This window comes from Grampus griseus (assembly GCF_964374135.1).
Source record: "Grampus griseus genome assembly, chromosome: 3".
Classification (NCBI taxonomy): domain Eukaryota; kingdom Metazoa; phylum Chordata; class Mammalia; order Artiodactyla; family Delphinidae; genus Grampus; species Grampus griseus.
In genome coordinates this window covers 51,650,981-51,678,636 of record NC_139019.1, presented here as the reverse complement: position 1 = coordinate 51,678,636, position 27,656 = coordinate 51,650,981, and the positions used below count along the sequence as shown (strand labels likewise).

General features: G+C 36.2%; 1 protein-coding gene across 1 annotated transcript; it reads right to left on the bottom strand.

Annotated features, from left to right (window-relative positions):
• Window positions 1–167: 167 nt before the first annotated feature.
• On the bottom strand, window positions 168–26,960 carry PPWD1 (peptidylprolyl isomerase domain and WD repeat containing 1). Its single transcript, XM_082652169.1, has 11 exons — window positions 26,747–26,960; window positions 23,480–23,582; window positions 21,479–21,579; window positions 21,217–21,337; window positions 12,521–12,968; window positions 8,574–8,764; window positions 7,542–7,731; window positions 4,607–4,788; window positions 3,068–3,149; window positions 1,567–1,749; window positions 168–531 (listed from the first exon to the last, which is right to left on the bottom strand). The coding sequence occupies exons 1-11, from the start codon at window positions 26,934–26,936 to the stop codon at window positions 388–390; spliced, it is 1,935 nt and encodes a 644-aa protein (XP_082508295.1). The 5' UTR covers window positions 26,937–26,960; the 3' UTR covers window positions 168–387.
• Between the last annotated feature and the right edge of the window lie 696 nt (window positions 26,961–27,656).

Below are 27,656 nucleotides of genomic sequence, written 5' to 3'. Positions count from 1 at the left end.
GTAACACAAACCTTTTGTAAAAGGAAATGGTATATCACTGTCACATCCTGACCCTTTCTTATTGGATCTAAAGAAACATTTGAGGGCAGACTATCTGGCATATTTTTAAAAAACTAAGGAACAAATGCATACCATTCTCATTGTTTAATATGGTTTTAAGTCTCATGAGAAATTATGTATAAGGAGTGCTATTTGCCTGAATTTTGGTCCATTTCAGTTTATCACCTCAGGATGAGAAATACTGCAAGAAAACTCAAAGGCAGAGTTTTTAAAAAATGGCCTTTAATGAAAAATATAAAAATAAATCTTAAGAGCTTCCTTATGTAAAATAATCCTGTGTTTAATATGTGTATTTTTATTTACAAAGACAATGAGACAAATCTTACTTTACTTGACAGTAATATTTATGATGCTGACATCCTCATAGGGCTTATCTGTTTTGGGATTGACTTTGACGTTGGAGATCCTCTGTACAACTTCCATTCCTTTAGTCACTCGTCCAAACACTGTGTGCTTATTATCAAGCCAAGGCTATGTTGGAGGACAAATAGAAAATCTTGGTGAACTCCAAATTCTTAAATCACACCCTCTGGGTGAGCAAATTAAAGAGAATTTAAACTTCAGCTTCATTTAAAAATATAATTAAAAAATACTTTCACTTAGCAGCTTTTAAGAGTAATTTCCATGTTATATTAAAAAATATAAAAGCATAATCTAATGTTTAATTAAATATCTGCATCTTTCAGACCAAACAGCACTTGAAGATGTTTGCTGAAGCTAAGTTCTTTGCATGGCTTAAAGAATTATGGCTAAGGCTTTAAAAGTTTTCTGCACGAATCTTACCCTGCACAAGAGGCAGTTTGGAATAGTTTAGGCAGCATGTGCTTTGGCATCAGAGAGATAGGAGCTCAAACTCTGGCTCTGCTACTTACTTGACGTTTGTCAAGTTAATCAGGTCTGTTTCCTCATCCATTTTTTTAAAACTGGGTATAGTGATAGTAGAAGTATTGTGAATATTACATGAGATTATGTGCCTGGCAGACAATAGTTATAAGTATTTTTCCTTTACTGCTCGGTGCCTACGTCTAAAAAATAAAATGTGTAATTTTTATAATTTTGTGGAACTGCATAGCAATAGAGCTAGATATTCTTACACTGTATTTCATTAAATCTACAATGTCATTGATTAAGGGCTGCATTCTGATTTCAGAGACATAAAAATGTGGAAAAAAATATCTTAAAATTGGGAATTCTTACACTCTAATCCTCTCATTCTAAAGATGAGGAAACAAGTCCAGAGGTAAAATAATTTGTTTTGGATTGTCCAATTAATAGTGGCAGAGTTGACTTAAACTGCAGTGTCCTGAATTACAAAAGTACTGTTTTACAAAGTAAAATCTGATTTGTTAGGTAATTTTACATTTTCTTCTCTAAATTGTTTTCATTTTTATATCCTGGCATATATAAATAATGTAGAGAATAATAAAGCTCTCTTTTCTACTAAATTCACTCTCTTAGATCAAAACCTATGAATCTTTGGCTTATAGACAATGCTGTTCTACTTACCGTTGGTACTACTGTTATGAAAAACTGGGATCCATTAGTATTCGAGCCAGCGTTGGCCATGCTGAGTGTATATGGTCTGTCATGTCGTAATGTTGAATGAAATTCATCTTCAAATTCTCCTCCCCATATGCTTTCTCCTCCCATACCAGTACCTGTTGGATCTCCTGTCTGAATCATGAAGCCCTTAACAGAAAGGAGATAAAATCACATTACACGTGTTACATATAATGTATGCTTTGGAGTCTTATGTTTGTCAAGAGTGCTTTGTAGTCAATAAAATCTTAACTTTATTAACAGTCATTCTATAAAGTAATTTTATTAAACTCTTAGTTATACTTTAATTTGGATGATATATTTCCATTGCTTAACTGCTACCTTATTTCAATGATGGAAACAAAAATGTAAAGGTCTTTCCATTTATAGATAGGTACTATCTTGCTCAGTAATCTAAAGCCAATTAATAATTTAGATAAGTTTTAGGATCTTACATAATGTGTTAGGTCTTAACATAATTGCCCCATTCTTCTCTCTTCCCTTTCCCTAAACACTGGATTTTCTGGTGAGTCACTTCACTAATTCCTTCAGAACCCTGAAATCTGATTTTTCCTTCTGGCGTTTCTCCTGCCATTTCTTTCTTTTTAAATTTTTTTCTTTAAATTTATTTATTTATTTTTATTTTTGGCTGCCTTGGGTCTTTGTTGCTGCACCTGGGCTTTTTCTCTAGTTGCGGCGAGCGGGGGCTACTCTTCGTTGCGGTTTGCGGGCTTCTCACTGGGTGGCTTCTCTTGTTGTGGAGCACAGGCTCTAGGCACGCGGGCTTCAGTAGTTGTGGCACTTGGACTCAGTAACTGTGGCTCGTGGGCTCTAGAGTGCAGGCTCAGTAGTTGTGGTGCACAGGCTTAGTTGCTCTGCAGCATGTGAGATCTTCCCAGAGCAGGGCTTGAACCCGTGTCCCCTGCATTGGCAGGCAGATTCTTAACCACTGCGCCACCAGGGAAGACCTCTCCTGACATTTCTGACCTGCCAGTAATCAAGAACTACATCACTGCTCCATCCATTTTATGGAATGCTGCTCAACAAAATCCTGGGCTGAGTTCATTCTGCTCGTCAGGTATTAATGGTAGTTTTCACAGATAAAGTGGCAACATGGCTCTTCTATTATTTAATCTTATCTTCTAAATCCAGACCTTATCTAGCCACTAGGAACTGGTTACCTTGGCTGTTGGTCTTATCTCAGCAACATCCTTTATTCATTATCTGACCCTTTGCTTTAACTGCTTTAATTGCTGCAGTGTTTCTAAAAAGGTAACCATGCTATTATTCTTATCCTTGATTCTAGATCTGATTCATGACCATCCATTCTTCTTTTGACTTCCATAGTCCATTTTTCCTATTCCTAATAAACTGCTAAGTGTGAGAGAACAAGATTCCTTAGGTTTTAAACCTCTTGTTATGCAATAACATACTATTCCTTAAATCACATAAAATTTGCATAACTGACCTTAATTATGCGATGAAATGTATGTCCATTATAATAACCATTTCTGCTGTGAACACAGAAGTTTTCCACTGTCTTAGGGCACCTAGTAAGACATATATTAAAAACATGAAAATTAATTGGAGCACCTTATGACAGTTGTCTTTGTAGTTCAGCTTCCTAATGGTGTTTTCAGAATCTTCTGTTTCAGAAGGACAGTCTTCTTTTCATAATTTCTTCTGATCTCAGGACAAGCAAGAGTTGACAGGGCATATAAGCAGTAGCCTATTCTTACAGTTTAATATACTATCTTTAGATCATGCCTGCTTATTATATTTGAGTTTGACAGTATTTAGATTCCAAAGTCATTGAGGAGTTTTAAAAAAAACAACCATAACACCTTAACCCACTGCACATAGTGGGTTAAGTTCCTGGAAAAGGTAATTTTCTTATTAAAAAAATGATATAGGGCTTCCCTGGTGGTGCAGTGGTTGAGAGTCCGCCTGCCGATGCAGGGGACACGGGTTCGTGCCCCGGTCTGGGAGGATCCCACATGTCGCGGAGCGGCTGGGCCCGTGAGCCATAGCTGCTGAGCCTGCGTGTCTGGAGGCTGTGCTCCACAACGGGAGAGGCCACAGCAGTGAGAGGCCCGTGTACCGCCAAAAAAAAAAAAAAAAAAAAAAAAAAAAAAAAAAAAAAGATATAGTATGGTGATATTTCCTGACCAATGACTAATTCACTGATATGACAGCTACTAAATTTAATAAACTTTAAATGACAATCACACATTCAGATACACTTCCTAAATAATATTCACTAATCTCATGAGACAATTTAATACAGTACTTTATCATGTAATAGCTCCTAAAGCTGGGAATGGCAGAGGGAGTCAGGAGAATCTGTACCAAGCACATCAGGGAATAGGCTTAATGGATGCATGGGTTCTGAATGCTTAAAATGAGATGGTCCAGGAGTCTAGAACTGCCTAGTTTTTTGTTGAATGCCATGATATGGTAAAACACTGGACATAAAACATTCATATCCAAAATAACTATGTACTTTTAAGTCAAGGAATTGTAAAAGATGTCATCTTTTGGATCAAGAGTAGCCAGCCATACTGTATCGTATTTAGTATTGTATGTTAATTCTGCAAACTTTTCAAACATCAGGAAGGAAAAATAATTATCCTCCCCTTAAAGATGTGCTTTGAGAGGAAAGCCAGTTATAACAAGTGACCCACAAAACCTATAGTTGGAATGTGTAGTTGATGGTGGTAATATATATTTATCACTTTACAGTTACATTCAGCACTGTCATAGCTACGATATTCTGTCCTTATAATAATAAACCCGTGAAGTATGTATATTGAAGTATGTGTATATATTTATAAAATTTTCCCATTTCCTAGCTTAACAGTTATCAGAAAGCTCAGGAAAGATGCTCTAACATTTCAATTCTTCTAAATTCCTTAAGTCAAAATAGCAAGAATTTTAAGTTGCATAGTTTCTTCAAATATACACATTTACACTGGTGTTTATTTACGACAACAAAAACAGTACATACTCAACAGGAAAAAGTTTGATGTGAATGTCTCCCATGCTCGTGTGGATAATGGCACTATCTGACACTCGTTTAGGTCCCTCAGCTTGAGTAGCTGCCATGACTTCTTCTTTAGAAGGTTTCTCATTAAAAACATCTCGGTCAGAATCTGCACTTTTTGTATCTTCTGGTTCTCGTTTAGTAAACTCAAGGAGGAAAATAAAAAGTGAGTAAATGAATTGAATTTTTCATCTGGTTAAAATTTACGAACAAGAAAATTTCATTTCTAATGAAGTATTTGAGGAAACTAAGAATTCACATCAGAATAAATGCTTATTTCAGGAATCACTTCCTATCATAGGATGTGTAAGGCAGCTAAATTATTTCTACACTTGTCTAATATGAAAATTAATATGACAAAGATGTATGATTTCAAATGGAATTTAATTTTTTTGGTGGAAATTTTTATGGGTACCCATTTAACAAGATGCAGTTTTATTTGAGGTAGCTCTCTGCTTCTGCCTTCTAGTATGTCCTACCTAACCTGCAATTTATTGCTTACTTTTCTCTATTTAGATTGCCTGAGTTTGAATTCCAGCTCTGCCACTTAACTAGTTATGTGACTTTGGGGAAGTAAATTGATTACTTTCATTTCCTCATTCATAAATGGGGATAATAATAAAAACTACCTCAAAATGGCACCTGATATGAAGATTAAATGAAGGGATGTAAGGTGCTTAGAAAACAGTGCCTAACATATAGAAGGCACTATATACATATTAATGATTGTTATTTCTATGAGTAGGACCTTGTGCTGGTAGGATGAGGATTCAAAGATGAATCAGTAATGGATCGTGATCTTTTTTTTTTTTTTGGTCAGAGCCCATCTGATCTATCTAAACTCTGAAGCTTGGAAGAAAGGATTACATTTTGAGTCAAGTTGTAGAAATCTCAGGATCCTCGGGGTCTACGGAGAATTGAGAAAAATCTTTCAGTTGTTGAAATTCTGGACTTCTCAAGGCCTGTTTCTTTTATTTGACTCTCAATAAGCAGAAATCTTTTCCCCCAAGAAAGTTCTACTGGATGTCAACTAAGTTCCAGGAAGGTAAAGCTAGTGCCCAGGCCCTGTCTTGCCTAATGTCATTCCTTGATCTACTTGGATCAATTCCAAATAAAGGAACAACTAAGCTAGGATGTTACTGCCTTAACATATTATTCTCCAGTTACCAAAGGAATGGCATGTCTGTTGTACTATTTAATTATGTGAATTTAAAAAGTTATCTTGATTTAGTTAACATGTGGAACTATTAAAGTTCAAATTCTGTAAAATTTTACTTTTATTTCATGATAGTGGATTTGAAAAAAGGGATACGAAATTTGTGTATATGTTTACCATTTTAGGTTTGCTTAAGAATATGTACATCTAATAAAAAATTCATTAAAATGTTAGCAGTATAAATACACAGTGAGTGACTTAACATTTTGTTTTTCTATTTCTTCAAAGTTTCCAAGGAACATGTATTGTTTAATCAACATAAGCATGAACTCTGAGGAAAGATTAAGAAAGAAAATTTGTTAAAGTTTTTAAATAAAGTGGATGGAAAATTAGTATATGTGTTTTTAATGTATATCAAGAATTATCTTTTGATTTATTTTTACCTTCAAAACAGTTAAATTACAGGTAAAAACAAGAAAAATTATTTTCCTTTAACATATATTAAGAAATCTTTAACAATGACTTTGAAAGTTATAAGCAAAATTCTCATCTTAAAAGAATATACCCATTTTAGGCTAAAAGCTTGGTTGGAGGAGATAAACTGCTATTCCTACATTTACCAAATGCTGGTATCCTTCATAGCATCACAGCTGCTTCTAATGTGTCAGATGAACGAATGAGTATACTATAATGGGCCAGATACTTTACCAAACTCTGTGGAGTTTGATATGTGAAGAAAACATAGTGCCCTGTAATTATGGATTTTATATTATCTTGAGGAAGAGAGGATAGTGTCAGAGACACCCCCCCTCCACCAAAAATCAGCAAATTATTCCAAAAAGTGTGACACATTACACAAGCAGGCACACCTAATCCAGACTTAATGTCAAGAGAAGGCTTCCAAGCTGAGACCAGAAGTATGAGTAGGAACTGGGGAGAGGTGTGTGGCTGGTAGAAGGAATAACCTGTGCAAACACCTACCAGTAAAAAGAACACTCAAATCTTGTAAATGGGATCAAGTTCAGTATGGTCAGTATAGCAAATGAACTAAAAATGAAGAAAGATAAACTAGGAGGGCAGCTGATATAGATAGCTGGGGAGTTATTAAAGGATTTCAGGCAGAGAAATAATCACATTTGGGTCTTAGAAAGTCTCTGATTGTGAAGAATAGAATGCAAGCACAGAAGTGTCTACACTTCAGATTTTTCTGTTTGAACAATCAGAACGGTGCTACTCCTAGATAGCTTAGTAGTTTGATTTTGAGTCCAATCTTAGTTAACACTGCAAAGTACTTTTAGTTCTCCAGAAAAAAAAAAATCCCTCAGGAATGTACAATTCCAAGGTAGCATCATTACAATGGAATCAAAAGGTAAAAATATGTATGTAGAGAAGGAGGTGTGCAAGTTATGTTCAAGAGTAAAAGGTGAAAAATACTAAAACAAGAATTTTAAAAACTCCACAGCAAAAACTATCATAGCCACTTACTATCATCTTAGCACAAATCGTTGTAGAAGCCAGGTTGAAAAATGTTCAAAACAGGATGTAAAACAGTACAGAAATACTTAAAATCAAACCCTAGTTAAAAATTCTGCAATATTAATGTTATAAGATGGTATTCTGGTTGTTTAGAAAGTCTGCTATTATTGCCAACATTTTCTTCAGTTGAAAGCACAAGCTAAAAAAATAAAACTCCAACTAAACTGGAAGAAACATTAAAGTCTATCTCCTAGTACTTCCACATACCATATAAAATCTATTCTTTTTGAAAGATGTACAGACTATTGTTGGGTCAGCTTGAATATTCTGAAGAACAGGGTTTTCAGAAGCTTTCATTTCTATAGTAGTTGCAGCACGATGTTTTTTGGCTATTCCCTGGAACAACGCCAATTGCATCACTCTAATATTTTCTTGCTTGCCTAAGATCCGCACACACCTGGAAAATACAACAATATTTTATTCAACAAAATTATCAGGATTAACTCCAGTTATAACAACTTTACAGATAAAAGCTAGGAATCAACTATATTCTTTATCTTTGTACAAAATAACTAGTGAAAGGTTTTTAAAGTGTTTTTCTACCTCTCCTTCTCCCCCAAAAAAGTTATTTTAAATTGGTAGCTATCTATAATTTTCAGATTAAAACAATAACAATCATTCAGTCATACAGTTTTAACCTATCCCTATCATTTTAATCTTTCTGCAAGTCTTCAAAGATTTTGTATTGCCAAGAACTACAATATAAATTTGTTTATATGTGAGAATGTATAGCACAAGATTTTTTTCCTTTAAATATACTTTAAGTTCTTTTCATTTACATTCTGTGATAGTATCTGATTATAGCAATTTTGTTCTAAGACCAAATGGGCTGTTTGCACAAAAGGCTTTTTGTGGTTTCATACATTTTAACTTCTGATTTTATGTCTAGCAGGATGTAATGCTGAATTCTGTGGTTAAAATATTTGGCAACATTTAACATGAACCAGGCTAATTTAAATCAATAAGCAAAAGACAGACTGAAACTTGTTAAAAAAAAAAATTGAAACTATGCATATCTTCCTTCCATTTCTTTTACAAACATGAGTGGAAACTTTTTACATAAGATTATAAACAACCAAAAGACCACAGAAAAATCCAGTCAAAACATTTGGTTAAGCTTAGACATTTGGGACCATTCCACTTGTCTTAGAACAAACAAAACTCCCATTGTTTCCCAAAAGGAGGAAATGGTCCCTTAAAAGTACATTTTTAAAAAGCATAAATTATATTAAAGCTTACCGGTTTGTTTCTACATTTATAACTTTAATGCCCAGCATTGTTCCATAGAGTACAAAGTGTCCAGTTTCATCAAAAACTATATTAATTAATCTTACTGCATCCACCTTCTCCAATTCACGTTCTACAGCCATGCGTCGGCCAAATTCCATGTCTGGTAGCTGTTGCCTCATCTGCTGCAGTTCAGTAAACATCTAGGAAACAAACCATTTATTAACAAAAAATGTTACATGATAAAGGGAAAGAGAATTTAAATAAAAGCAGAGTATACATTAAGAGCCACTAACAGTTTATGTACTTACGTATCTTCTTAAGGAGTATTCTAAACACTTGAAGCAGGAAATCAAAAGATGTTAGTAAGTTCAATCATAAAAAATAGTATTTATACTAACTGGTTCTTCTAATGAAAAAAATAAAAGAGTAAACATAACTACTGCTTTCTCTGCAGAAACAATATATCTGCTGCATTTTATAAGCCACAGACTAACACTTTCCAATAGAAATATAATGCAAACCACATATATAATTTAAAATTTTTTAGTAGCTACATTAAACAAAGTAAAAATAAACAGATAAAATTAATCTTAATGTTTTATTCAACCCAATATATCTAAAATATTATCAGATGATTTAAATTTAAGTAACAAAAAATATAAAAAAGCAAAATAAAGATATTAAAACATTAAGCAGTATTTAAAAATTGAGATATATTCTTTTTTTCTTATATTGTCTTTGAAGTCCAGTGTGTATTTTATACTCAGTCCAGCTCAATTTGGACCAGTCACATACCAAGTGTTCAACAGCCATATGTGGTTAGTGGCTATTAAACTGGACAGTGCAGCTATGGACTGTGAGGTCCTTGTACAAGGATCATGGGCCTGCCATATAACAAGCACTCCATTTTTGTTGAATGAATGAACTCTTTTATGATTTCACTAATTTATAACAATTTCATAGTTCAGAAAATGTTTCAAGTTATTTTGGAGCACCATTACAGTTAATTATCATTAGGAATATGTGGTTTAGGATAGACGAATATTTTTATGAGTGCCCTTTATTTTGGACATTTGGTTTACTTTTCTTTAGATATTTAATACACAGCTTTCAAGATGGAGGTCACATCTCAATTACTATGTACTATCACACTACCAGCCTCCCCAAAGATGTGATCTTTACAGTTTTCTAGATATTTAGGGCATCAAACTGCAGAAATCAAAAGTAGCTCTCTATTGCAGATGAAAAGAAGTCAGGCTTATGTCCCATCTACTTCTTTTTTTCATGCTTGCATTAATGAAATATCCAGTTTTTCTGATATGGAAAGAACAACATACATAACTCCAAAAATGTAAAGGAGGTATGTGTTAGGGAACAAGATGAGGCCAAGTTCTTAAAGAATAGCTAAAAAGCTTGGTCATTAGGGTTTCTTGTCTCCAGTCTCCGAGACTGATATATTGCTTTACTCATTTGCCAGAAATAGCCTAGATGCCAGACTACATTTTTGTAGTGTGGGACCCTTGATTATTTTTGCTAGAGAGAAGATTCATTTTCAAGACTTAAAGTCTGTACATGGCCATCTGTCCATATATATGTATTTAATAAATTTAATCCAACCTTTTAAGCACATCAGTATCTTTTTTTTTATAGTATTCTAGCTTTAATAATTGGACCTCTGTAATACACAACTGCATGGCCATATGCAGTGCTCCTGATTAATAAAATACCAGAAGATACAACTTCATACCATCTAATTAAATTTGTCTATTAAACCAGGGCTCTAACTAGTTAGAAGCTCCCTCCCTTAACATGGGACTATGAGATTCTAGTCATTAATCAGTCATTAGCATTGTACATAATTTAATTGGCATTTGCCTTTTTTTTTTCCAAACTCTCTTATTCTGAATTTCAACTTCTATCATACACTTTGCTACTGACCTTCTCATATTACCTCAGTCCTATAATTTCAACAAATGTTAAAGACAACAGTGAAGAAATAGTGGATTGAACATCTCAGAGTATATGTGTTAAGAGATTTATATCCAGAGAATAGATTTTAAGTATTTCTTTTCTTAAGGAATCTGGGAAGAGCCGTAAGTTGTAAAGAGTTTTAAAATTATATTTAAGTTGAAACCAATATGTAGTCACCAGCCACCATCAAAGAAGAAAATATCGCAAGGAAAGGTTTCTCCTTCTCCTAAAAGCATAATGGAAAGCTATATTCTTCCAATAAGAAAATGAGTTATGAGGATGATTTGATTAGCAAACAAATCTTCCCTTTTGTCTGGATTCATATTCCTTCAGGCAGATGATCAACCCAACTTATTACTACTTGCCACCAAACAAGAGTATCACTAATAAGGGTCATAACATTTTTGAAGCACTTAATTCAGGGAATCTAATGTAAACTGGTGACTACCAAGATTGTAGAATTGACACTGTCATACAGTGAACATTAGCACTACAAAGGTTCAACCCACAGCCTTTCAAGAGGATTCAACATACCATTAGCAGTTAGAGAACCACATGATGGAAACACGTGATGAGACTCAAATATCCACAAAAAGCAATTACCTTAGCATGGATAAAAACGCTTATTCTACAACTACATGCTCTAATAAATTCTTTTTTTTTTTTTCTGTTTTATTGGCCACACTGCGCAGCATGCAGGATCTTAGTTCCCCAACCAGGGATCGAACCCACGCCGCCTGCAGTGGAAGTGCGGTGTCTTAACCACTGGACCGCCAGGGAAGTCCCAATAAATTCTTGTTAGCAGTAATTATGTGTCAAGTATTGTTCTTAATGCTGGAAATACAATCATAAGCAAAACAGATACAGGACCATAAATCACACACAGTTTAGTTTACTGGGGGCTGATACAAATTAATCATATAATAAGACCAAATATTCTAAAAGAAAATAAACAGTGATACAAGAACCACATAAAAAAAAAAAGTTGTCTGAGACTCTAAGCACAGTGGAAGATTACCAGGGAAAATGACTCTTCAAGATTTGAAGGATGAGTTCAATAGGTAATAGGAGGAATGGGGAGAGGGGTCACTCCATACATGAGGGACAGCATATGCAAAGGCCCTGTGGTGGAGGCCATAGTCAAGAACTGAAAGAAGGCTTGACTGGCTAGAGTAAGAGGTAGTAGAGGTAGGTTGAAGGCACAATATGGCAGGCCACGATTTGGTCTTGATCCTAAGAACAACAGGTAGTCACTAAGAGATTCAAAGTATGACAAGATCAGATATGTGCTTTGAAAACATCCCTTTGGGTGTAGCATGGATAACAGATTAGGAGGAAGCCAGAATAGATGCAGGGAGTAGGCCAGGCAATAGGCCAGGCAAAAGATCATGAGCTAGGGTAGTGACAGCTGTGCTAAAAGAAGTGTATGTAAAGTATATGCAGAAAGTAAAATTAACAGGACTCATGATGAATTAAATAGAGCAGTAAGGAAAAACAGGTAAAGATGACTCAGATTCTGGCTTGTGCAAGCAGATGGATATTTGTGCCATTCATGAAGACAGCAAAAATAAATAAATGAAATAAAAGGATAGGACCAGGTCTGTTTATAATAGAAAGCTGGAAAAATAAATTTGGAAGTAGTCATACAGACAGACAGGAGTGTAGAGTGAGAAGAGAAGGGGGCCTAGCATGGGTTTTGAGGATCTCAAAAGAAGGAACTTGCAAACAAAACAAAACTGAAAAAAAAGACACATAAGTATAAGAAAAACTGGCTCAGAATTTATCAAATCATAAACCTAGGGAAGGCAGTTTTGAAGAGCAACAATGCAAGACAGCAGACAGTTGAATAATATCTTTAATGTGCTAAGAGAAAATGATCATCAATCTAAATGTCCATATCCAGAAAAAAATACCTTTTAAGAAATAGCACAAAATAAAGACATTTTCACAAAAGTAAAATCTGATTAAATTTATATGGCACTTACACTTAGTGATTCATCGAAGACTCTCATGAGTTTTCCAGTTAAAAATCTGAAAATTCTAACCTTTCTATCAGAACCAATAGTAGCTATTTTCTTCCCATCAGGTGAAAAACATATGCTGGTTGGATAAGCCTTGCACTTGGCAAATTCATATAAATCTGTGTCAGTTTTATATTCCCAGTTCACATTTTTGGGGAATTTATATTCATGAAGAGGACCGGTCCAGTATTCAATCATTCCAGATTTGTCAGAAGACACTATTGCTTTGTAAACTGGGTTTAGCCGTATCTGAGTAAGAGGTGATGTATGGAGTTTGTCAAAAATATGTAGCGGCTGGTTATCTCCTCGACCGTCATAAATGAAAATTTTTCCTGTACTCTTCTCAGAAGCAGCAACTGAAGATATGGCATCCCCTGGGCAATAGATCCACTCACACTGTCCAGGAAAATAGCTAAAATAGTAAAGAATTGAGGGGAAAGAAAAGAGGTCAATACAAGAAGTAAGCATCCTTCCTCATTCTCATCACCAAACAATGTCCTGGCCAGTGATTTACTTGTTTTGGATTCTTTGCTCAGAAGTAGCAAACAGAGACACAGAATGGGGAAGAATAAGAATAGCTACTGATTTTTCTCTTTCTGACTTCATCAATGCAATGATAATAACTTCTGAGGATTTATCAAACCACAAGAAGAGAACTGCATACAGCAGATTATTTACAAGGAAACCTGAACAGACGTGGGCCTTAAAATACTCCAGGGCATTGTTTTTTGGATCTTTGTCTGTGTCTCCTCTCCATCTATGTATAACTTACTTTTAAAGGTTAGCATGTAACAGTATACTTCATAAATCCATTCTTCAAATATTTAAGATAAAAAAATTTTAGTTATGACTATGCTCAACAGAAAAACATTCTGATATCACACTCTCGTGATCAGTAGCTTGATCTTACAACTATGAGCTTTGAACATGCTACCTGATAAAGTGTAAAACAACTGGACATATTTCATCAACATACAAAACTTATATATTCAATTGTGTGTTGTCTCCTTCAAAATAGTCAGTCTGAGAAGTTACACAGTTATTCCAATGATTGAGATAGTGCTCAAAACCTTTTAAGGACTCTTAGAATTTCTATCAAAGCTTAAAAAATATAGGCATACCTTGGAGATATTGCAGGTTTGGTTCCAGACCACTGCAATAAAGTGAAAACTGCAATAAAGCAAGTCACATGGATATTTTGGTTTCCCAGGGCATATAAAAGTTTATGTTTACACTACCTGTAGTCTATTAAGTGTGCAATCGCACTAGGTCTAAAAATATAAATATATATATATATATATATATATATATATATATATATACGTACCTTAATTAAAAAATATTTTATTGACTCCCTCTTGCGAGAGCACCAGAATCACAACTACCTGCTGAAAAATCAACGACAGGAAGACACTGGAACTCACCAAAAAAGATACCCCACATCCAAAGACAAAGGAGAAGCCACAATGAAATGGTAGGAGGGGGCGCAATCACAATAAAATCAAATCCCATAAATGCTGGATGGGTGACTCACAAACTGGAGAACACTTATACCACAGAAGTCCACCCACTGGAGTGAAGGTTCTGAGCCCCACGTCAGGCTTCCCAACCTGGGGATCCGGCAACAGGAGGAGGAATTCCTGGAGAATCAGACTTTGAAGGCTAGTGGGATTTGACTGCAGGACTTCGACAGGACTGGGGTAAACAGACTGCACTCTTGAAGGGCACACACAAAGTAGTGTGCGCATGCGGACCCAGGGGAAGGAGCAGTGACCCCATAGGAGACTGAACCAGACCTACCTACTAGTGTTGGAGGGTGTCCTGCAGAGGCGGGAGATGGCTGTGTCTCACCGTGAGGACAAGGACACAGGCCGCAGAAGTTCTGGGAAGTACTCATTGGCACAAGCCCTCCCAGAGTCTGCCATTAGCCTCACCAAAGAGCCCCGGTAGGCTCCAGTGTTGGGTCTCCTCAGGCCAAACAAGCAACAGGGAGGGAACCCAGCCCCACCCATCAGCAGAAAAAACAGATTAAAGTTTTGCTGAGCTCTGCCCACCACCAGTCCCTCCCATCAGGAAACTTGTACAAGCCTCTTAGATAGCCTCATCCACCAGAGGGCAGACAGCAGAAGCAAGAAGAACTACAACCCTGCAGCCTGTGAAACAAAAACCACATTCACAGAAAGATAGACAAGATGAAAAGGCAGAAGGCTATGTACCAGATGAAGGAACAAGATAAAATCGCAGAAAAACAACTAAAGGAAGTGGAGATAGGCAACCTTCCAGAAGAAGAATTCAGAATAATGATAGTGAAGATGATCCAGGACCTCGGAAAAAGAATGGAAGCAAAGATCAAGAAGGTGCAAGAAATGTTTAACAAAGACCTAGAAGAATTAAAGAACAAACACCTAGAAGAATTAAAGAACAAACAAACAGAGATGAACAATACAATAACTGAAATGAAAAATACACTAGAAGGAATCAATAGCAGAATAACTGAGGCAGAAGAACGGATAAGTGACCTGGAACAGAGTGGTGGAATTCACTGCTGCAACAGAATAAAGAAAAAAGATGAAAAGAAATGAAGACAGCCTGAGAAACCTCTGGGACAACATTAAACGTAACATTTATATTATAGGGGTCCCAGAAGGAGAAGTGAGAGAGAAAGGACCTGAGAAAATATTTGAAGAGATTATAGTTGAAAACTTCCCTAACATGGGAAATGAAATAGCCACCTAAGTCCAGGAAGCGCAGAGAGTGCCAGGCAGGATAAACCCAAGGAGAAACATGCCGAGACACATAGTAATCAAATTGGCAAAAATTAAAGACAAAGAAAAATTATTGAATACAACAAGGGAAAAATGACCAATAACATACAAGTGAGTTCCCATAACGTTAACAGCTGATTTCCCAGCAGAAACTCTACAAGCCAGAAGGGAGTGGCATGACATTTTAAAGTGATGAAAGGGAAGAACCTACAACCAAGATTACTCTACCCAGCAAGGATCTCATTCAGATTCAATGGAGAAATCAAAAGCTAAGAGAATTCAGCACCACCAAACCAGCTCTACAACAAATGCTCAAGGAACTTCTCTAAGTGGGAAACACAAGAGAAGAAAAGAACCTACAAAAACAAACCCATAACAATTAAGAAAACGGGAATAGGAACATACATATTGATAATTACCTTAAACATGAATGGATTAAATGCTCCAACCAAAAGACACAGGCTCGCTGAATGGATACGAAAACAAGACCCATATATATGCTGTCTACAAGAGACCCACTTCAGACCTAGGGACACATACAGACTGAAAGTGAGGAGATGGAAAAAGATATTCCATGCAAATGTAAATCAAAAGAAAGCTGAAGTAGCAATACTCATATCAGATAAAATAGAGTTTAAAAGTAATGAATGTTACAAGAGACAAGGAAGGACACTACATAATGATCAAGGGATCAATCCAAGAAGAAGATATGACAATTATAAATATATATGCACCCAACATAGGAGCACCTTAATACATAAGGCAAAACTGCTAGCAGCTATAAAAGAGGAAATTGACAGTAACACAATAATAGTGGGGGACTTTAACACCTCACTTACACCAGTGGACAGATCATCCAAACAGAAAATTAATAAGGAGACACAAGCTTTAAATGACACAATAGAGCAGACAGATTTAATTTACAGGACATTCCATCCAAAGACAGCAGATTACACGTTCTTCTCAATTGCGCATGGAACATTCTCCAGGATAGATCACATCTTGGGTCACAAATCAAGCCTCAGTAAATTTAAGAAAACTGAAATCATATCAAGCATCTTTTCTGACCACAACACTATGAGATTAGAAATCAATTACAGGGAAAAAACATAAAAAACACAAAATGTGGAGGGTAAACAATATGCTATGAAACATCCAGGAGATCACTGAAGAAATCAAAGAGGAAATCAAAAAAATACCTAGAGACAAATGACAACAAAAACATGACAATCCAAAATCTATGGGATGCAACAAAAGCAGTTCTAAGAGGGAAGTTTATAGCAATACAAGCCTACCTCAAGGAACAAGAAAAATCTCAAATAAACAATCTAACCTTTCACCTAAAGGAACTATAGAAAGAAGAACAAAATCCAAAGTTAGTAGAAGATCAGAGCAGAAATAAATGAAATAGAAACAAAACAATAGCAAAGATCAACAAAACTAAAATCTGGTTCTTTGAGAAGATAAACAAAATTGATAAACCATTAGCCAGACTCATCAAGAGAGAGAGGACTCAAATCAATAAAATTAGAAAAGAAAAAGGAGAAGTTACAACAGACACCGCAGAAATACAAAGCATCATAAGAGACTACTACAAGCAACTCTATGCCAATAAAATGGACAACCTGGAAGGAACGGATAAATTCTTAGAAAGGTATTACCTTTCAAGACTGAAACAGGAAGAAATAGAAAATATCAACAGACCAATCACAATAATGAAATTGAAACTGTGATTAAAAATCTTCCAACAAATAAAAGTCCAGGACCAGATGGATTCACAGGTGAATTCTATCAAACATTGAGAGAAGAGCTAACACCCATCCTTCTCAAACTGTTCCAAAAAATTGCTGAGGAAGGAACGCTCCCAAACTCACTCTATGAGGCCACCATCACTCTAATACCAAAACCAGACAAAGATACTACAAAAAAAGAAAATTACAGACCAATATCACTGATGAATACAGATGCAAAAATCCTCAACAAAATACTAGCAAACACAATCCAACAACACATTAAAAGGATGATACACCATGATCAAGTGGGATTTATCCCAGGGATGCAAGGATTCTTTAATATACGCAGATCAATCCATGTGATACACCATATTGACAAACTGAAGAATAAAAACCATATGATCATCTCAATAGATGCAGAAAAAGCTTTGGACAAAATTCAACACCCATTTATGATAAAAACTCTCCAGAAAGTGGGCACAGAGGGAATCTACCTCAGCATAATAAAGCCCATATATGACAAACCTACAGCAAACATCATTGTCAATGGTGAAAAACTGAAAGCATTTCCTCTAAGATCAGGAACAAGGCAAGGATGTCCACTCTCACCACTATTATTCAACAGAGTTTTGGAAGTCCTAGCCATGGCAATCAGAGAAGAAAAAGAAATAAAAGGAATAAAAATTGGAATAAAGAAGTAAAACTGTCACTGTTTGCAGATGACATACTATACACAGAGAATCCTAAAGATACCACCAGAAAACTACTAGACCTAATCAATGAATTTGGTAAAGTTGCAGGATACAAAATTAATGCACAGAAATCTCTTGCATTCCTATACACCAATGATGAAAAATCTGAAGGAGAAGTTAAGGAAACACTCCCATTTTACCAGTACAAAAAAAACAATAAATACCTAGGAATAAACCTAGCTAGGGAGACAAAAGACCTGTATGCAGAAAACTATAAGACACTGATGAAAGAAATTAAAGATGATATAAACAGATGCAGAGATATACCATGTCCTTGGATTGCAAGAATCAATATTGTGAAAATTACTATACTACCCAAAGCAATCTACAGATTCAATGCAATCCCTATCAAATTACCAATGGCATTTTTTACAGAGCTAGAACAAAAAAATCTTAAAATGTGTATGGAGACACAAAAGACCCCAAATAGCCAGAGCAGTCTTGAGGGAACAAAACGGAGCTGGAGGAATCAGACTCCCGGACTTCAGACTATACTACAAAGCTACAGTTATCAAGATAGTATCGTACTGGCACAAAAACAGAAATATAGATCAATGGAACAGGATAGAAAGCCCAGAGATAAACCCACGCACCTATGGTCAACTAATCTACGACAAAGTAGGCAAGGATATACAATGGAGAAAAGACAGTGTCTTCAATAAGTAGTGCTGGGAAAACTGGACAGCTACATCTAAAGGAATGAAATTAGAACACTCCCTAGCACCATACACAAAAATAAACTCAAAATGGATTAGAGACCTAAATGTAAGACTGGACATTATAAAACTCTTAGAGGAAAACACAGGAAGAACACTCTTTGACATAAATCACAGCAAGACCTTTTTTGACTCACCTCCTAGAGAAATGTAAATAAAAACAAAAATAAACAAATGGGACCTAATGAAATTTAAAAGCTTTTGCACAGCAAAGGAAACTACAAACAAGACGAAAAGGCAACCCTAAGAATGGGGTAAAATATTTGCAAATGAATCAACGGACAAAGGATTAATTCCCCAAATATATAAACAGCTCATGCAGCTCAATATTAAAAAAGCAAACAACCCAATCCAAAAATCCAAAGAAGACATACAGATGGCCAAGAAGTACATGAAAAGCTGCTCAACATCACTAATTATTAGAAAAATGCAAATCAAAACTACAATGAGGTATCACCTCACACCAGTTAGAATGGGCATCATCAGAAAATCTACAAACAACAAATGCTGCAGAGGGTGTGGAGAAAAGGGAACCCTCTTGCACTGTTGGTGGGAATGTAAATTGATACAGCCACTATGGAGAACAGTATGGAGGTTCCTTAAAAAACTAAAAATAGAATTACCATATTACCCAGCAATCCCACTACTGGGCATATACCCAGAGAAAACCATAATTCAAAAAGACACATGCACTCCAATGTTCACTGCAGTGCTATTTACAATAGCTAGGTCATGGAAGCAACCTAAGTGTCCATCAACAGATGAATGGATAAAGAAGATGTCGTATATATATACAATGGAATATTATTCAGCCATAAAAAGGAACGAAATTGGGTCATTTGCAGAGATGTGGATGGATCTAGAGACTGTCATACAGAGTGAAGTAAGGCAGAAAGAGAAAAACAAATATCGTATATTAATGCATATATGTGGAACCTAGAAAAATGGTACAGATGAACCAGTTCGCAGGGCAGAAATTGAGACACAGATGTAGAGAACAAACGTATAGACACTAAGGGGGGAAAGTGGTGGGGGGGAGGGGAGAGGGTGGTGGTGTGATGAATTGGGAGATTGGGATTGACATAGATACACTAATATGTATAAAATGGATAACTAATAAGAACCTGCTGTATAAAAAAATAAAAATTCAAAATAAAATATTTTATTGCTAAAAATAATGCTAATTGTCATCTGAGCCTTCAGCAAGTTTTGTAATAGTAACATCAGAGATCACTGACCACCGTAACAAATACAAAAATAATGAAAAAGTTGAAATATTATATGAGAATTTCCAAAATGTGAAATAATGACACAAACTGAGCAAATGCTTTTGGGAAAATGGTGAGTATAGACTTGTTCATGCAGGGTTGCCACAAACTTCTATTTGCCCAAAATCCCACAGTATCTGTGAAGCACAATAAAACAAGATATGCCTGGTTCTCTTTCAATATCCTCAAAGGGGGCAAATGTTCAACATTTATGAATAGATTTGATTTTTTTTTTGTTTTTTTTTGCGGTACGCAGGCCTCTCACTGCTGTGGCCTCTCCCGTTGCAGAGCACAGGCTCCAGACGCACAGGCCCAGTGGCCACGGCTCACGGGCCCAGCCACTCTGCGGCATGTGGGATCTTCCCGGACCGGGGCACGAACCCGTGTCCCCTGCATCGGCAGGCGGACTCTCCACCACTGCACCACCAGGGAAGCCCCAGATTTGATTTTTTAAAATAGCTAAAGTCTGAGGGAAACAAAGCTGGGGAATAAGACACATGATCAATAGGTATTTCTATTTGTAGTCAAAAAATAAGTTCTGACCACAAATAATTAGACTGATTTCCTTCAGTGTCTCATAAACTGATTTTGAAGGAAATTCCAAAGAATTCCTGCTACATACTGAATTGTGTAATTCCAATCCCCTACTCCTCCAATTCATATGGTGAAGCCCACATCTCCAAAGTGACTGTATCTGGAGAAAGGGTTTTAAAGAGGTAATTAAGGTTAAATGAGGTCATAAAGGTGGGGCCCTAATCCCACAGGCCTGTGGCCTTCTAAGAAGTGGAAGAGTGAAATATTCCCCACTCTTTCCCCTGTCCCTAATGAGGACAAAGTGTGAAACCTGGAAGAGAGTCCTCATCAAAACCACATCCTGCTGGAACCTTGATTTTGGACTTTCCAGGATCCGAAACTGTGAGAAAATAAATTTCTGTTGCTTAAGCTACCCAGGGTATGGTCTTTTGTTTAATCTCATTACTGTACAGTCTAAACACATAGTTTGGATGTCAATATACTTCAAAGTTAAAATAACCAACAACTCCAAAATTGTGCATAAGCCTTATAGAAACACAATGCCATATTAGTGGAATAAGCATAACAAGGAAGTTAATTCTACGTACAGGTAAATTAGACACGATGGATACTCATTAATTTATTAAGTAGTGTCAAATGGATATAATGAATCCTTGTTGTGGCGCTGTTGCGACATTTCTGCTGTAATTAATGACAAAAACCACAGCAGGAGCCCCCAAACAGCATCATAACAAGGATTCATAATATTTAATTTTCCCAAGTAAAATCAAAAGTCACATTTTTTAATGGAATGATAATATATTCTGTTTAGAAATACCTATGGAACAGGGAAGTTTAGTTCAAGAATTCTTCCACTAAGTTAAAAAATATATATACTTTAAAACAGACTCACCCAAGCTTCAGCATATTGATCATGTCAAAGTTCACTACATCAAACACCTTCATTGCTTTATCATCACCCACGGAACAGAACAATGCTCCCTCAGAGCTAATTGCAATACTCTCAATAACTCCTATTTAAATAAATCAAATTAAAACATTCTAGTAAACACCAATGAAATGGACATAATTGAAAGAAAAAAATATTTTAAAAGGAACTTTAATCAGTACAGTTTAAAAGAGAGCCAAAAAAAAAAAAAAAGTGAAATTCTTACCTAGGTGACTGCGAAAATGTTTAACAAATTCAATCCCCTCTTCTACTTTTTTCCAGAATTTAACATGTCCATCATGACTGGCAGTAATAATAAAGTCTGTCCTGCATATATAAAATTGTAGAAGTTAATTTCTAAAACAGATCTATGAATCACTTAGTACTCCCAAAGTAATCATTCACTGAGAATCTTGAACTCTTAAATAACAGGTTAAAAAAAAAAACCTTCCTTTATGCAGACCACTATATCACTATACTAGGGTAGACAGAACATTGCAAAATTTGATGCTCTTTTTTGGATATCATAACAGCTTCTGCTGCACTAATTTTAAATCCAAGAACTAGGATCAGAACTGAGCTAGAACTTGACATTAAAAAAAAAAAAGAAAAAGAAAAATCTCACCAGGAATCACTAGATCTTAGGGTCCTTTAATGCTAAAATTACCCTATAGGCAGTCTTTTCACAGGGAAAATGTACTATCTTTCAGAAGTTGATAAATAATTAAATTCCAACATACTACTTACATATACAGCAAAATTCAATGTAAGTTTGTTTCAGATACTATCCAAGGTATTTTGGTTGTTTAAGTATCAAAATCTTATACAGTATAGCCTCCTCTGTCAGGTATATAAAAATAGAAACCATTTGTTGAAACCTAGTGTATGTCAAGTACTCTACATACATTATCTTAGTTACAACTACCTTTACAGCAACTCTGTTAGGGTGAATATTTTTTACCACCTTTTTAAAAATTAGGAAATAGTTTTACAATGTTAAATGTATTTGTCACAGGTCCATAGCTGGAGAGCAGCATTCAATATTGGGTCTGCCTAACTTCAAAATCTGGGTTTCTATAAAATCTTCAAAAATCTTTCTATTACATCCTGCTACTTAGGTTAAACAAAGAAACTTGGAGTGATAGAATGCTAGTCCTATATGCAGCTTTATACACTGACAACTTTGGACTAGGAAAAAAGAGTTAATATTTGGTTAAAATTATCCCATAAATGAAATATAAAGATATTTAATTTAAATCTTTAACTGTCTCCAAGAGATCAAGAATAGACTGATCCAAAGAGCAACAACTCATCTTCTTCTTTCCATGCTCACTGCCAATATCATCCCAGCCACCATCATATCTCATCTAGGTTTCTCTATTGGCTTCCTAACTGCTTTCTCTGTATCCATTCTTGCTCTATTTGAATCCATTCATCTCACCACAGCCAGAGTGATCTTAAAATAAATAAATAAATAAATAAATATATATATATATATATATATATACACACACACATACATACACACATATACATACATACATACACACATATATATGGTGTTACTCTCCCAATCAGGTTCAAATTCCATATAAGAAATAGAAAACCCTCTAGGGTTTAGTCCTTGCCTTTTTCCTCCAGCCTCATCTGCCATTTAACGCCTCTAAACCTGCTTCCTTTTCTGTAAAATGTAGATGATACTACCTTATAAGATTGTTAAGATAAATGAAACAATTTATGAAAAAGCCTTGGCACTGTACCTGGACATAATATGCACTCAACAAAGAGCAGAATATTACTATTATTATTATTATCCTTCTACAAATCCCTATTCAGCTATTTTGAAGGTCCTGTGACAGTTCCAGAATGTCTTAGATCTCATCATTTTCCCCATTAGTACTGAAGAGGCCAGCTACCAATTACTCCCATCTTAACTAATAGATTCTTCTTCATGGAAGCTCAGATTCTACCTGGATCATCCCCTTTGGGCATTTATCTCCAAAAGACATGTACACAAACTAGGGAATTTTGTCTTAGAGAATGCATTCCTTGTATGATATAGGAAAGACCATGTAGGTCTTTATTTAACATAAACTATTACAAAACCTATGGAATGAAATAGAAATCCTTAATATCCTAAAGCTACTTCTACAAATCCATCTCAAAACTGAAGCATTTTAAAAAAGGATACACTTCTTAGAAAAAAATTAAGATGTGATAGACTTACTTGGTGCACACCACATGGGTGATAACATCTCTATGCATGTAACTGCGCTCATACATGGATGCACTGGGGAGATTATCAAGATAGACTCTTTCAAACTCTAGAACTAAGGGAAAACAAGGAAAGAAAAATATTTTTTAACAACTGGAATGCTATTTTGTATTTTCTTCTAGATTTTAATTTCTCTCAATTCACGTATAATGAAAGAAAAATCCAGTGTCAGTTATGTCAGTTGTAACTTATTTCACAGTACTGAATAGCACCATTATTTAGTCGGTCATAACAGGTTTTCAAGTACTATATAGACGTTTAACTGTTCCCAGAACTTAAGAATTGAGTGGTTCTGGCTTAATATAAAGGTTCCATTAAAAACCAAAAATCTTAAAGTTTCATGAAAATATCACAACCATATTTCTAACCATGTAGATCCAATCATTAGTGCTCATTTAAATAAGTAATAAGAGGCCAGTGACAATCTAGAATGTCTCAGTTTATCTTGAAGGCAATGATCCTCTTTGAAGTCACTGATACTAGGTTTGAAACAGGTAAACACGATAAATGCTTAGATTTCTGGAGCTGAGAAAATCCTAGAGAATATCCAGTTGAGTGCTTCTCAAACCTTTCCCAAGGGCGAAACATTTTTAAGAGTGGTAATCTGAGGAAATATTTCATTATAGGAGCTATGAAAAATTTACTAGTAAAAAATGCCATTATACTTGTAACCAACAAAACAATCAATGATGGCCAAACATGCCTATAAAAAGTTCCTAAATTAAGCATGACTGTTCCTAAATTAAGCATGGTTTTTCGTAACTACTATATAGCAGACTCAAAGTTGTGTCCAACAAATTACTTTTCCCTTCATTTTTAGTAACAGAACCCCTGTTTTTATATGGGAGTATTGACATCCAGCCACAAGATCTTTCTCACCATCTCTGCAATTAGGTGTGACCAAATGCCAATGAGATAAAAGTGAAAGTGTTGTGCAACAGTCAAGAAGTCTCTTTGAAGAGTTGTGCCCTTCTTCCCTTATTCAGTCCTACAGCTGGGAACTGGGAGATAAGCACTGTTAATTCTAACAAACACTAAGGACAAAGATGAGGTCCATACCCTAGTGATGTTTGGGCATGAAGTTGGAAAGCACCTAGGTCCCCTTGGAGCCTCCACACCAATCCTAGATTGTCTACTTTAGGACTTTTATCTTTTTAACGTTACTGTCATATTGAAGTTTTCTGTAATATGCAGCTAAATTTAATCCCATCTGATGCATATTCATTTTGCTGTTTGTTAGTTCACTTGTTGAACAGATATTTATTGAAAACAAACTAGGTTCCAAGAGACATGGACCTAAAGAAGAATTAACACATAGTTCCTGTCCTTGAGAAACCATCAGTTTAATTAAAGGTAATGCCATATCATTTATAGTGTCTTTCTGAAAATGTGTACAAAAATCCCATGTCCAAAGAACATGTTAAAGGGGATGGTTCCATTTCTAGAAAGTTTTAAACCCCTGTCCTTTTAGATAAAATCTTCAATGATATTTTTCTAACATTTCATACATGTTTTTAAATTTCAACTTTTTCTTCAAACTGAACACACTACTGACTGGCTTAAATAGAATGAACATCTAATTGTCTCAATTGTATCGAGTTCATAAGCTTTTTGTCTCCTAATGCTAATATCAGCACTTTGATATTTTTGGATTTTTCCATTCCCTCCACTCATTTCCACAAAAAAAGGACATGAAATCTAGTGCAAGAAAATAATTACGAGCATAAACATTATAATATTCAATCATTCAATACTTATTGAGTATCTGCTATATGCAAAGCACTGTACCAAGCACTGGAGCAAAACAGGCATGTTCTTTGCTCTTATATGTTTACAGTCTTAACAGTGAAGAGAAACATTAATCAGACAATCACATGAATAAATATACAATTAAAAATGTAGCAAGTGTAATGAGGAAACAATTGCTACAGAAACATTTAACAGAAAGACTTAGTAGTAAAAAAAAGGTAATGCACTTTAAGGGTGTTAATGTACAATGTTCAAAAAAATAGCTTCTTCAAAATTCGGATACATAAAATTTGAAGGCTACCTATAAATTCAGTGTGATAAACACACCTCAGATTTATGATCAATGTACTTTAGAAACCTAGCCCAGACTGGAAGAAGTCACAGGTTTCCCAGAGGAGGTGATAGCTGAGCTGAGTGTTAAAGGTTGAACAATAGTAGGTTAAGTGAAATGGGTGAGCGAAATTATTCCAGGTAGAGACACCATGACAGCCACACAGGCATTCACAGGAGAAAAAGGGCATGCCCAATTCTCAAGTGTTTTAGTATGGCTGGATCACAGAGTAAGAAGGAACTACAAGGGTTTGGTAGAGGGAAGTAATGGAAATGCGCTGAGGGAGGTAAGGAGAAATCATATTAAGAAGGACCTTGTATGCTATGTTAGGGAGTTTGGACTTTGTTTTGAAAATAATGAGAAATCACTTAAAATTTTTAAGTAGGGAGAGTAATAAAGATTTGAACTTTCAGAAAGACAACATTTTAATTGTCTTATACGTTTAAGGAAAAAATTTCAAAAACTTAAGAAATAAGTAAATTTAATCTGTCCCTTTCACCACCGCCCCCCCGCCCTTTTTTGGACCACCCTTTTTAGTTGATAAAATTTTGTCACTAATCCACGTTAGTGGAAAAATGCTTCAGGCCATGGTTTCTCACGAGTATGGTTTGAAAACCACAGACCTTGGTTTTTAGATGAAAGATTTGTGATCCAGGAAATTTATGTAACTATATCAGAAAACTCATTAGTGGAAGAGTCAGGATTGAAATTATCTTTACCTATTCTTTACCACTCTAAATAGGCACCGCCTGCCCCGGCGGCCCAACACACTACACCACTCTTGAACTGAAAACCTTAAATAGAACCAGTATTCTTATCCACATCTGCTAAACGCGGTTAAAAATTCCAACCTCATACGGCTGCTGTACGGATTAAATGAGAGGCGCCAAACACGTAAGTACCGGCATAAATTAGCTTTAGCATCCATTGTAACAAATCAGAGATTAATTGTGTTAGATATTATCAAAAAGACGCTTTACTCAAACCAAATAACTATTTCGGGAGTAAAGAACGGCCAGAAGTGAGAAGACGACCCTCTGTTCCGAGGGCACAAATCCTCCGTTTTGGGGTCTGGCTTGAACTCTCCTACTCGGGGGACACAGCATTCCAACCTGCCCTGTGTCTATCTCTGTAGCTACCTTTCCTCTTCTTGACCAGCGCTGCCTCTACAGGTAAGGGCCCAACCCAGCGCTCTTCATTTTCTTCTTCGTTCTCTTGGGCCACAGCCACTACCAGCTCTCCCTCGTCGAGTTTCCTTTTTTCAGGTTCCTCCGTGTCCCGGCGCCTTCTCCTTCTCAACTGTGACTCGCTACCACCTTCGGCCGCCATGTTGTCCGAATCGTCAGAAAAGGCGCGACACCCACAAGCTCTGCTACCAATCCCGAAGCAGCGGCGCGGCCTGTTTGTCAGCGGCAGAGCAAGTTCCGGGATTGGCTGGGAGCAGAACCAATCAGAAATCAGCGCGCGCGAGTGCTCGGTCGCAGAGCCGCGTCTCCGGTAGGCTGAGAGGACCTGAAGTCCGGGTCTCTGCGTGGTGGTAAGCGATGCGCCGGGGAGAGCGCCATAACAGTTGAAACTTGCTCCGGGGTTGGCAACTCCCAGGATATGGAGCTGCAGCCCCAGTGGTGGGACCCTTACCTCCGAGGAACTGAATACCTAACGTCTAGCCAGGCCTTGAGTCCCGTTCTTTTCCGGCTCTAGAATCCCACCTGTTAGGACAAAGAGACACAGGGGTGGGGAATTGAAAGAATTGGTTTATTTGCGGGCTTCCCTTCAGGTGCTCCAAACATGTCTTTTTTCCTGAGCTTCTTGTTTCTTTCACACAGTCTCAGAAGAAGGTAGTGAGCGCTTGTTACTGTGGGGCGTGGGGCGTAGGGGGTGGGGAGGGATGGGGCAGAAAACCAGTCATGGCTGGTAACCTAAGTGGCCCAGGCAGGACCATTCACCCTTCTGCCTTCATTCTGGTCTAGGTTTCCATCTCTTAATGGCTTTCTGGACTTAAACTCTCTTCTTTAAAAAAAACAAAAAAAAAATTTTTTATTGTGGTAA

Coding starts and splice junctions, on each gene's coding strand:
- PPWD1 (XM_082652169.1), bottom strand. CDS start 26,936: ATGGCGGCCGAAGGTGGTAGCGAGTCACAGTTGAGAAGGAGAAGGCGC. Junction 8,765..12,520: donor TCTTCGATGAATCACTAAGT/GTAAGTGCCATA, acceptor TTTGTTTCCTAG/ATGTTTACTGAACTGCAGCA. Junction 4,789..7,541: donor AAAAGAATAGATTTTATATG/GTATGTGGAAGT, acceptor TTCCTCCTTGAG/TTTACTAAACGAGAACCAGA.